This window comes from Pristiophorus japonicus, chromosome 10, assembly GCF_044704955.1.
Source record: "Pristiophorus japonicus isolate sPriJap1 chromosome 10, sPriJap1.hap1, whole genome shotgun sequence".
NCBI lineage: Eukaryota > Metazoa > Chordata > Chondrichthyes > Pristiophoridae > Pristiophorus > Pristiophorus japonicus.
This window is the reverse complement of record NC_091986.1, coordinates 220,746,221-220,758,697: the sequence shown is the minus strand read 5'-3', so window position 1 is coordinate 220,758,697 and position 12,477 is coordinate 220,746,221. Positions and strand designations below refer to the sequence as shown.

At 48.4% G+C, this 12,477-nt stretch overlaps 1 protein-coding gene across 1 annotated transcript in view; it reads right to left on the bottom strand.

Moving 5' to 3' along the window:
• Positions 1-12,477, bottom strand: part of pgm2l1 (phosphoglucomutase 2-like 1) — a 105,207-nt gene that overhangs the window by 78,149 nt on the left and 14,581 nt on the right. The window contains exon 2 of the mRNA XM_070891354.1: positions 11,466-11,633. Within this exon, the coding sequence (XP_070747455.1) occupies positions 11,466-11,633 (168 nt within the window). The remainder of the gene's footprint in view (positions 1-11,465; positions 11,634-12,477) is intronic.

Sequence of the window (12,477 nt, the reverse complement as noted above, 5' to 3'; positions counted from 1 at the left end):
CGAATCGTCGGTGCACGTATACAGTCCAAGCACCTCATCTTCTTCTGCCTGCTCCTCGCTGAACAGTGGATCATCCCCCATCTCCTCAGCCACATGGTGAGTCTGATTTCTTTTACACATACGCTGAAGGTGGCCTTTAACGTGGCAGGTATTGCACGTGTACTCCGCAAACCTGCACCGGTGAGCCCCATGGCTTCCTCCACAATGCCAGCATCTCGGCGGACTCTGAGCTCCAGGATCCCGAGATCCGTGCTCTCTGTCCTGGGCAGAGCCACGTTCTGCAGTTTTGTCCGTGGTGGGCGCTATCCTGTGGACAGTGCCTGCCGGGTTCGAGACTGTGTGGATTATTTGCTTGGTGCTGCAAGTCGAGGTCATATGTGCCCGGCTGATGGCAATGGCCTTTGTCAGAGTGACTGTGGGTTCCTTGGCCAGCAGCTTGTGAAGGAGGCCCTCGTGGCCAATCCCCATAACGAAAACGTCCCGCAAAGCCTCGTCAAGGCGTGCCCCAAAATCACACGGCGCCACGAGTCTCCTGAGGTCCGCAGCATATTTGGTGATATCCTGGCCCTCGGGTCTGCAGTGATGGTAAAATTTGTATCTGGCCGTGAAGATGCTCTCCTTCGGTTTCAACTGGTCACGAATGAGTTCGGTCAGCTCCTCGTATGACTTGTCCCTGGTGCCAGCAAATCCCTGACGAGACAGTAAACCTCATCTCCACAACTGGAGAGCAATATCGCCTTACGCTTCTCTCTCATTGCGTATGTGTCCTCCGTCAGGTCATTTGCTGTGAAGTAGTACTCGGGCCTCCCAATCATTGCCCACGGTAAAATCCTTTAGCGAGCCCAGAGTAGCCATGGTTGCGTGGAGTTCGTCCGCTTCCTTGTTGCCAATGTGGTGTATGTAGCACACAAATCACTGACTCCACACGGTCTGGTGTAAGTCCAACTGCTGTGACCTTCGTCCTTTATTGTTCAGCTCCAGAGTGCCTCCCAGGTGTGGTGGTCAACCTTATATAGCCCTTGATACAGGTGCTACCAGGGTTTCCTACCGCAGCGCCCTCTGTGGTGTGGCATAGTACTTACATTACATTTAAGGTACTGGGACGATACACACATCATTACATAACAAAGTCACTGGTGGGCGTAGTTTATAAGCCCCCAAATAATAACTTCACGGTGGGGCGGGCAATAATCAAGGGAATAATGGAGGCATGTGAAAAAGGAAAGGAATGGGGGATTTTAACCTACATATCAATTGGTCAAATCAAATCGCACGGGATAGCCTTGAGGAGGAATTCAGAATGCATTTGGGATTGTTTCTTAGAACAGTATGTAACAGAACCACAAGGGAGCAAGCTATCTTCGATCTGGTCCTGTGTAATGAGACAGGAAAAATAAACGTTCTCCTAGTAAAAGATCCTCTCGGAATGAGTGATCACAGTATGGTTGAATTTGTAATACAGATTGAGGGTGAGGATGTTGTGTCAGAAACGAGCGTACTATGCTTAAACAAAGGGGACTACAGTGGGATGAGGGCAGAGTTGGCTAAAGTAGACTGGAAACACAGACTAAACGGTGGCACAATTGAGGAACAGTGGAGGACTTTTAAGGAGCTCTTTCATAGTGCGCAACAAAAATATATTCCAGTGGAAAAGGGCGGTAAGAGAAGGGATAACCAGCCATGGATAACCAAGGAAATAAAGGAGAGTATCAAATTAAAAACCAATGCGTATAAGGTGGCCAAGGTTAGTGGGAAACTAGAAGATTGGGAAAATTTTAAACAACAGCAAAGAATGACTAAAAAAGCAATAAAGAAAGGAAAGATAGATTACGAAGGTAAACTTGCGCAAAACATAAAAACAGATAGTAAAAGCTTTTACAGATATATAAAACGGAAAAGAGTGACTAAAGTAAATGTTGGTCCCTTAGAAGATGAGAAGGGGGATTTAATAATGGGAAATGTGGAAATGGCTGCGACATTAAACAATTATTTTGCTTCGGTCTTCACAGTGGAAGACACAAAAACCATGCCAAAAATTACTGGTCACGGGAATGTGGGAAGGGAGGACCTTGAGACAATCACTATCACTAGGGGGGGGTAGTGCTGGACAGGCTAATGGGACTCAAGGTAGACAAGTCCCCTGGTCCTGATGAAATGGGTATTAAAAGAGATGGCGGAAGTTATAGCAGATGCATTCGTTATAATTTACCAAAATTCTGGACTCTGGGGAGGTACCAGCGGATTGGAAAGCAGCTAATGTAACGCCTCTGTTTAAAAAAGGGGGCAGACAAAAGGCAGGTAACTATAGGCCGGTTAGTTTAACATCTGTAGTGGGGAAAATGCTTGAAACTATCATTAAGGAAGAAATAGCAGGACATCTAGATAGGAATAGTGCAATCAAGCAGACGCAGCATGGATTCATGAAGGGGAAATCATGTTTAACTAATTTACTGGAATTCTTTGAGGATATAACGAGCATGGTGGATAGAGGTGTACCGATGGATGTGGTGTATTTAGATTTCCAAAAGGCATTCAATAAGGTGCCACACAAAAGGTTACTGCAGAAGATAGAGGTACGCGGAGTCAGAGGAAATGTATTAGCATGGATAGAGAATTGGCTGGCGAACAGAAAGCAGAGAGTTGGGATAAATGGGTCCTTTTCGGGTTGGAAATCGGTGGTTAGTGGAGTGCCACAGGGATCGGTGCTGGGACCACAACTATTTACAATGTACATAGATGACCTGGAAGAGGGGACAGAGTGTAGTGTAACAAAATTTGCAGATGACACAAAGATTAGTGGGAAAGCGGGTTGTGTGGAGGACACAGAAAGGCTGCAAAGAGATTTGGATAGGTTAAGCGAATGGGCTAAGGTTTGGCAGATGGAATACAATGTCAGAAAGTGTGAGGTCATCCACCTTGGGAAAAAAAACAGAAAAAGGGAATATTATTTGAATGGGGAGAAATTACAACATGCTGAGGTGCAGAGGGACCTGGGGGTCCTTGTGCATGAAATTCTTTTGAGTTTACCTGAAAAAACATAAACATTAAACCGTGCCACCCGCCTGGGTGACACAGCAGACATTTTCAAGGCCCCCTTTTTTTTTTTCCTTTTTTTGTGGTTTTTTTTTTTTCTTCTTTTTTTTGGTTTTTTTTTGGGCGCTAAAATCACATTTTTCCAAGTGCCCCCTATAAAAGGGGAGGGGGACACTAAAAGCACCGGCAATTAAAACAAATTAAACTTTAAAACGTAAAATCAAATTAAAATTTGGTTGCAGGGCGTGATGATGCACTCCAGTCCCTCCGGTGCCCACCTCTCGCGGAAGGCCGCGAGCGTACCGGTGGACACCGCGTACTCCATCTCCAAGGACACCCTGGACCGGATGTAAGAGCGGAAGAGAGGCAGGCAGTCAGGTTGAACGACCCCCTCGACCGCCCGCTGCCTGGACCGGCTGATGGCACCCTTGGCCGTGCCCAGGAGCAGTCCTACGAGGAGGCCTTTGGACCTACCCGCTCCCCTCCGCACAGGGTGCCCAAAGATTAGGAGAATGGGACTGAAGTGCAGCCAGAATTTCAGGAGCAGCCCCTTCATATAATGGAACAGGGGCTGCAACCTCGTGCATTCAATAAAAACATGGAATAAACAGTGAGACATACTTTGGAGCAAGGGTGTGATTATTGCCAAACAGCAAAGGAAATATTAATTCTGGAAGAACAATGACCATGACATGATTTGAACACACGACCTTATGATCTGGAGTCAGACAAACTACCATCGCACCACGAGGCCGACTCCTTGTGCATGAATCCCAAAAAAAGTTAGTTTGCAGGTGCAGCAGGTAATCAGGAAGGCGAATGAAATGTTGGCCTTCATTGCGAGAGGGATGGAGTACAAAAGCAGGGAGGTCCTGCTGCAACTGTATAGGGTATTGGCAAGGCCGCACCTGGAGTACTGCGTGCAGTTTTGGTCACCTTACTTAAAGAAGGATATACTGGCTTTGGAGGGGATACAGAGACGATTCACTAGGCTGATTCCGGAGATGAGGGGGTTACCTTATGGTGATAGATTGAGTAGACTGGGTCTTTACTCGTTGGAGTTCAGAAGGATGAGGGGTGATCTTATAGAAACATTTAAAATAATGAAAGGGATAGACAAGATAGAGGCAGAGAGGTTGTTTCCACTGGTAGGGGAGACTAGAACTAGGGGGCACAGCCTCAAAATACGGGGGAGCCAATTTAAAACAGAGTTGAGAAGGAATTTCTTCTCCCAGAGGGTTGTGAATCTGTGCAATTCTCTGCCCAAGGAAGCAGTTGAGGCTAGCTCATTGAATGTATTCAAGTCACAGATAGATAGATTTTTAACCAATAAGGGAGTTAAGGGTTACGGGGAGAGGGCGGGTAAGTGGAGCTGAGTCCACGGCCAGATCAGCCATGATCTTATTGAAAGGCGGAGCAGGCTTGAGGGGCTAGATGTCCTACTCCTGTTCCTAATTCTTATGTTCTTATATAAGAGCCAGTATTGGTCAGCGAGCACAGGGGGTGATGGGTGAGCGGGACTTGGTGCAAGTTGAGACACGGGGCAGCTGAGTCTGGGATCACCTCTAATTTATGTAGGATAGATTATAGGTCAGTCGGGCGTGCGCTGGAATAGTCAAGTCTGGAGGTAACAAAGGCACGGATGAGGCTCCTGCACCTATGTTTCAGCAGCGAATGAGCTGAGGCAGCTGCGAAGACAGGCAATGTTACGGAGGTGGAAATAGGTGGTCTTAGTTATGCTGCGGATATGTGGCCGGAAGCTCATTTCAGCGTCAAATACAACACCAAGGTTGCGAACAGTGTAGTTCAGCTTCAGACAGAAGTTGGGGAGAGGGATGGCGTCAGTGGCCAGGGAACGGGGTTTGTGGCGGGAACAAGGCTAAATGGCTGCTGCTGGAGGCAGTTATACAGGACCGGTCATCTGGATACTAACCGTAGGCAGAACGCTTAGTGCACCAGCACAGATTAGCAATATGCGCTTGTGCCATTCATGGCGGGTATGGCCAGAGAGCAGGTGGCACCAGAATGTTCAAAGTCAGAAGTGCAGCTTTGCACTGACTCCGTGTGCACAAGAGGATTGTGAAGCAGCTGAAAGTAAAGTATTTTGGCTGCAGGTTAAACTCGAGTGACTTTCAAATAGAAGTTCCTTCGTGTTTTTCTGTTGATTCAAAGTCTCCACAGCTGAAATCCTGGCGATGTCAGTTCATTATTCCACTTAAGGAAGCCTCCATTCCAGCACCCCCCCACCCACCACTCCCCACTCCATCCCCGCTCTCTGGGATTGCCTCTGTGCCCTATTCTGTTGAAAACATTTGGCATTACATTTTATCGCGATGTTAATTTCTGTACTTTTTGCACATGGCATAAACCCCCTAAAAATAAAGCTAAAGTTAAAAAAGGATTTGTTTTTTTGGGCTAGATCATTGAACTGCTCTGCCAAGAGCCTCTGTTACAGCACTTGTGTACTTCTGTTTGCTGACAGACTGACTCCACCCACCCACCCCTTTGGAGCCAAGTAAGTGCTCATTGGCTGGACACCACATGCAGCTGCTGATCACGGCAGGTTCACGTTCCACTCTCTCTCACAGCCACGTGGGTGGGCGTGCCTCATTGTTCAAGAGGAATCAGACTTCAAGCATAAAAAGGAAGTGGCAATTACACATTGAGTGTACTGTGACTCAACAGCAGAGTTCAACATGACCACAGGCAAAAATTCAATGTTTGCGGTTAATATTTTCAAACAAAGCTAGAGTCAACATACTTCCCCCTGCCGTGATCAGCAGCCTCATTAATTAAAGTATCTTTTCTCGCAATTTACTGTCTTTCTCGTGCTACATTGCATTCACTAAAGCCCTATAAATCCCCTGGGAGGACAGACACACCAACAGTAGCGTCCTCAACCAGGCCAACATCCCCACTGACCACACTCGACCAGCCCTGTTGGGCAGGCCACATTGTTCGCATGCCAGACACGAGACTCCCAAAGCAAGCGCTCTACTCGGAACTCCTTCACGGCAAACGAACCCCAGGTGGACAGAGGAAACATTTCAAGGACACCCTCAAAGCCTCGTTGATAAAATGCAACATCCCCACTGACACCTGGGAGTCCCTGGCCAAAAACCGTCCTAAAATCTCCAATGCAGATGACATTAAACTGGGTGATGGTGTGAGCTGTGAGGAGGATGCTAAGGAGCTGCAGGGAGACGTGGACAGGTTAGGTGAGTGGGCAAATGCATGGCAGATGCAGTATAATGTAGATAAATGTGAGGTTATCCACTTTGGGGACAAAAACGCGAAGACAGACTATTATCTGAATGGCGGCAGATTAGGAAAAGGGGAGATGCAAGAAGACCTGGGTGTCATGGTTCATCAGTCACTGAAAGTTGGCATACAGGTACAGCAGGCAGTGAAGGCGGCAAATGGTATCTTAGCCTTCATAGCGAGGGGATTCGAGTATAGGAGCAGGGAGGTCTTACTGCAGTTGTACAGGGCCTTAGTGAGGCCTCACCTGGAATATTGTGTTAGTTTTGGTCTCCTAATCTGAGGAAGGACGCTCTTGCTTTTGAGGGAGTGCAGCAAAGGTTCACCAGACTGATTCCCGGGATGGCTGGACTGACATATATGAGGAGAGACTGGATCGACTGGGCCTTTATACATTGGAGTTTAGAAGGTTGAGAGAGGATCTCATAGAAACATATAAGATTCTGACGGGACGGGACGGGACAGGACAAGTTAGATGCGGGTAGAATGTTCCCGATGTTGGGGAAGTCCAGAACCAGGGGACACAGTCTAAGGATAAGGGGTAAGCCATTTAGGACTGAGATGAGGAGAAACTTCTTCACCCAGAGTTGTTAACCTGTAGAATTCCTTGCCGCAGAGTTGTTGATGCCAGTACATTGGATATATTCAAGAGGGAGTTAGATATGGCCCTTACGGCTCAGGGGATCAAGGGGTATATGGAGAGAAAGCAGGAAAGGGGTACTGAGGGAATGATCAGCCATAATCTTATTGAATGGTGGTGCAGGCTCGAAGGGCCGAATGGCCTACTCCTGCACCTATTTTCTATGTTTCTAAGTGGAGGAAGTGTATCCGGGAGGGTGCTGAGCACCTTGAATCTCGTCGCCGAGAGCATGCAGAAACCAAGCGCAGGCAGCAAAAGGAGCGTGCGGCAAACCAGACTCCTCAACCACCCTTTCCCTCAACGACTATCTGTCCCACCTGTGACAGGGACTGTGGCTCTCATATTGGACTGTTCAGCCACCTAAGGACTCAGTTTAAGAATGGAAGCAAGTCTTCCTCGATTCCGAGGGACTGCCTATGACGATGATGGATATATTTGCAGACCAGGCAAGAAACGAGCACTCATGCAGGGACACGCAACCCACGAGCGGGCTATTCCAGGTTTGCCTCTGATCATCATCATAGGCAGTCCCTCGAAACAAGGATGACTTACTTCCATCCCAAGAACAGATGAGTTCACAGGTGTTTCAATGATATTCTGGATCCCGAATTACATCCCGAAGGGTGGAAGACGCCTGTGCGTGGATTTGTTTTAACGTGTGGTGGCCGTTGCACCCCAGCCACCACACGGCTTGACAGAGCTAGGTCTTGATCCAGTGGCGGGGATTAACCAAGACGACTGGAGACCAGCTCTGTTGCACGGACCTCGTGCGCCCACATATCGCAGTGTGGGCTGGCTCGTGCTGCCCCTGGGCCCTCGCCTCTTCTGGGCCCCGATTACATCCCTCTACAAACTCTCGCCGCTCCTACGCCCTGACCTCGCCGCTCCTGCTGTACCTGTCCACACTGCAATCAACCATCGCCCTCCTGCAGCAGCACGCCAGCACACACTGCTCCCTCTAATGGCCCCGGCCTGCTGATGGTCTTGCACCTGCAAGACCATCAGCAGGCCGGGGCCATTAGAGGGAGTAGCGTGCGGCGGCCGGCCCAGAAATGCCTCGGGTACTGTGTCACCAATCCCCATTAAGCGTGTTGGAGCCCAGTAAGATGGATGTCCATGTTTGACATGACCACAAACAACTGTTGGGATCCACGTAAAGCTGTGAAAATAAGTTGAGAGTTTGATTGCTTTAAATTGATCAGCAGCCCTTCGTGTTTATGTGCTACTGACAGCACTAAAAAACACAGGTTGGGGTGGACTGTAGAATGTTTCAGTATAAGGCATGTTGCAGTTGTGTGGGGCGGACTGGTTGGGCTGGGTGCTCTTTGCCTTTCCGTCATTGTTCGTAGGTTTATATGTAACCTTCAGGGCTGCTGACCGAGGGCCGTGCGGCTCTTTGTCGGCCGGCACGGACACGATGGGCCGAAATGGCCTCTTCTGCGCTGTAAATTTCTATGTTACTATGAAAGACTTCTGCCTTTACTAATACTCACACAACCACAAGGCATGTAGATACTAAAATCCTATTTCACAGCACCAATTGAAAGCCTGGCTTTCAACAACAATAACCTGCATTTGTATAGTGCCTTTAGGGGCCGGAATAGCCCCGCGCTGGGTTTGGAGCGCATCGAATTGGATGGTGTGTGTGCCGGCACAAAACTGGCCTCTTGGAGGGAAAAAATGTTTGCGGCAGTAACGGAGCGTTCGTGCGGCGCTAATGATGTCAGCGCGATGCAGACGTGCTACAATGTCCCCCCCATCACCACCTTCTTTTAAAAGGGGGGAGCCGCTGCAAACTCTGTAGCCTCTTTAGTGGTGCTCACGGGTCCACCAGGGAGGGTATCGGCCGGGCCAGCGGCCTGGCACCAAGAGGGGGTGCAGGGCTGCATGTTGGGCCGACTGAGAAGTGCCTCCAGCAGCAATCATTTAGCTTAGTTATTCCAGGGAAGGAGAATGAGAGAGAAGAAAAGGTCTGACATTCTTATCCTGGTGATTTTTGTAATGAGCTTTATTGAGAATCTCCAATAGAATGAAGATCAAAGGAATGTCAACATTAAAAATCTGCTCTACATATACTTATAAATTCTCCCTTCCTTCATTTCCTCTCCGCTCCGCTCCTCTCGAGGTGGTGGCTCTTGCTGTGGTGCAGTTCCACAGGGCTTGCAGCCCTACGGTATTCAGCAATTCACCTCGTCTCGGAAGGTTGCAAGATCAAGTCCCACGCCAGAGACTTGAGCAAAAAAAATCCAGGCTTACATTCCCACTGCAGTACTGAGGGAGCGCCGCACAGTCGGAGGGGTCGTCTTTTGGATGAGACGTTAAACAGAGACCTCTCAGGTGGACGTAAAGGATCCCATGGCACTATTTCGAAGAGTAGGGGAGTGGTTCCTGGTGCCCCGGGCCAATATATATCCCTCAAACAACATCACTAAAACAGATTATCTGGGTCATTATCACATTGCTGTCTGTGGGAGCTTGCTGTTTACAAATCGGCTGCCGCATTTCCCACATTACAAGAGTGACTTCACTTCAAAATTACTTCATTGGCTGTAAAGCACTTGGGACGTCCGGTGGTTATGAAAGGCGCTATATAAATGCAAGTCTTTCTTTCTTCTTTGTTTTCTTATGTACCAAGACGAAACAGCAAGATTTAACAGTCTACTGGATTTCAGATAATATCACAACCAAGCTCTGTCTGGTCCTCGCCTGATGGCCACACGTGGGTAGTGAGCAGCAGCGGGAATGGTGCGAGATCTTTCCCTACCTTAGTCTAAAGGTGCCGAGGTCAATTGCATCACTTTCGCCTGCTAATTCAGCTCAAATCAGGAATTGAACCTGGGGACCTTCGGTCTGACTGGCCCAGCTAGACACAACCCTTACTCGCTCAGCCATTCTGGCATTTAAAAAGATAAAGTCACTCTCAGATAGCTTCAAAAAAGGAGACAGGTGGGAGCAACAACGGTGGAAACACCTTGCATTTATATAGCGCATTTAACGTAGTAAAACATCCCAAGGCATTTCACAAGAGCGTTATCAAACAATTTATTGAGCACATAGCGATATTAGGACAGGTGACCAAAAGCTTGGCCAAAGAGATAGGTTTTAAGGAGCATCTTAAAGGAGGAGCAAGAGGTAGAGAGGCTTAGGGAGGGAATTCCAGAGCTTGGGACCCAGGCAGCTGAAGGCACAGCCACCAATGGTGGCGTGATGGAAATCGAGGGATGTGCAAGAGGGCAGAATTGGAGGAGTGTAGAGATCTGGGGGGCTGGTGGAGGAGGTTACAGAGATAGGAAGGGGAGAGGCCATGGAGGGATTTGAGCACAAAAATGAGAATTTTAAAATCAAGACTTTGCCAGATCAGGAGCCAATGTAGTCATTGGATATATTCAAGAGGGAGTTGGATGTGGCCCTTACAGCTAAAGGGATCAAGGGGTATGGAGAGAAAGCAGGAAAGGGGTACTGAGGGAATGATCAGCCATGATCTTATCGAATGGTGGTGCAGACTCGAAGGGCCGAATGGCCTACTCCTGCACCTATTTTCTATGTTTTTATGTAGGTCAGCGAGCACAGGGGGTGATGGGTGAGCGGGACTCGGTGTGAGAGTTAGGATACGGATAGCAGAGCTTTGGATGAGCTCAAGTTTACGGACACTTAGAAAAAGGCCAACTATCTGCTCAGGCAGTACACAGCACAGCCAGAATGTGGCTCAAGATTAGTTTATCAGACCAACCAGTAACACCCAATAAGTGATGCGCTCCCAAGGGAAGGGAGGGTAATAGGATTTCCTATGTTTGTTATTTCCAGTGAAGTTAAATCTGCAATTTAATTAGAAATAGCGACCTTGCGTCAGCTGTGGCTTAGTGGGCAACTCGCTCGCCTCGGAGTCAGACGGTCGTGGGTTCAAGTCCCACTCCAGAGACTTGAGCACAAAAATCTAGGCTGGCACAGCAGTGCAGTGCTGAGGGAGCGCCGCACTGTCGGAGGGGCATTGCTGAGGGAGCGCCGCACTGTCGGAGGTGCCGCCTTTCAGATGAGACATTGAACCGAGGCCCCGTGTGCCCTCTCAGCTAGACATACTAGTGACTACACTTTACAACGTACTTCATCGGCTGTAAAGTGCTTCGGGACATCCCGAGATTGTGAAATGCACTATAGAAATACAAGTCTTTCTTTAATAAAGCTTCAAGCAGATACTGTATGGAAGCCATTTTGAGCACAAAGGGCCAGAATTTGATCCGAGGTTTATGCGGCGTTTGTTGAACCATGCAGGGGGGGAAAGCTGACAGGGGGGCTACAATTAGTGTCAGTAACCCTGGGATAGGGAGGGGGTGGGGAAAAAAGAGAGACAGTTCCTGCTCCTTACTGCGATTCGGAGGCTCTTGCTGGGCGATATGCACGAGACAGTGTCTAGCGAGAACAGGATCATGCAAGGCTGTGGTGTCTTCCCCACCCACCCAAAGAGCTATTCAATTGGTCTTTCCTCAAAGCCCTACATAGATTCACAACATGTAGCCGAATGTTGCAGCCTGACCTGAGTGGACTGTATGATAGTCAGGTCATTAATGCAGGAGAAACCTGCCCCCATGGCGGATCGAAGCCCGGCCGTGCCAAAGGTCATTCTGCAGCACAGCCGGTCGCGCAGTTCCTTCTTCTTTCCATCACGCAGCAACTTCTCAATCTCTGCTTTAGTCTTGGGATTCTGTGGACAATTAAAAAAAAGATATTTTCAAATCCACTGCTGGTCGGAACGGTTTTCTCTTGCCCAACTCACAATAATCAGTAACCAAGATCCTTTGCCTGGTCACCACACTTACACAAGCACGATATGAGTATCGCTCATTCATCGTTCATTTACTAAAGACAACACTTGTTAGAATATCTTCAAATGGTTTAAATTGGCGAAACTATCTCAGCGTGCTTGGGTTAGCATTTTTCGCTCTCCTGCAAAGACAGTTCGGAAATGAGACAGAGAAAGTCCCAAGAGATGGCCTATCCGGATAAGAGACTCGTTGCCAAGATACCACAAACCACAGGAAAAGGTAGAGATTGGCCCACTCACTTACAGTATAATAAACACAACTTGTGGAATGGAGATTGAGGCCAAAAGGATTAGAGGCAGGTTACTTCTCAATATGTGGCTTCAGCAAACAGGCACCTACGTGTTATTTTATACATAGTCTAAGGTAGAAGATATTCTCCTGCTCTCTTTCCCTCCCCTCCACAAGAGCAGAGCATTCTCGCGGTGTAGAGCCATGCAGCCGCGCGGACGGCCGAGAGGGTTGGAGCTGGTCGCTCCAGATCTCAGGAACCGGACTGTGTTGTTCTCTTGGGGGGAGGGTCAGAGAGCTCTTGGGGTCAATCAGAAGCCCACAGCCACGCAGGCAACCTGGCGAGCCGAAAGTGATCACTCTGGGCCTGGGAATAGGGTTCGATTATTTGCAGGTCAGGTTGTCATTTAATAGAACACTGCAGAACGGTTTTATTAAACCAAATACTGTTACTAATGAATGCATATAAAGCTCACGAGACTCCCAAAGCAAGCG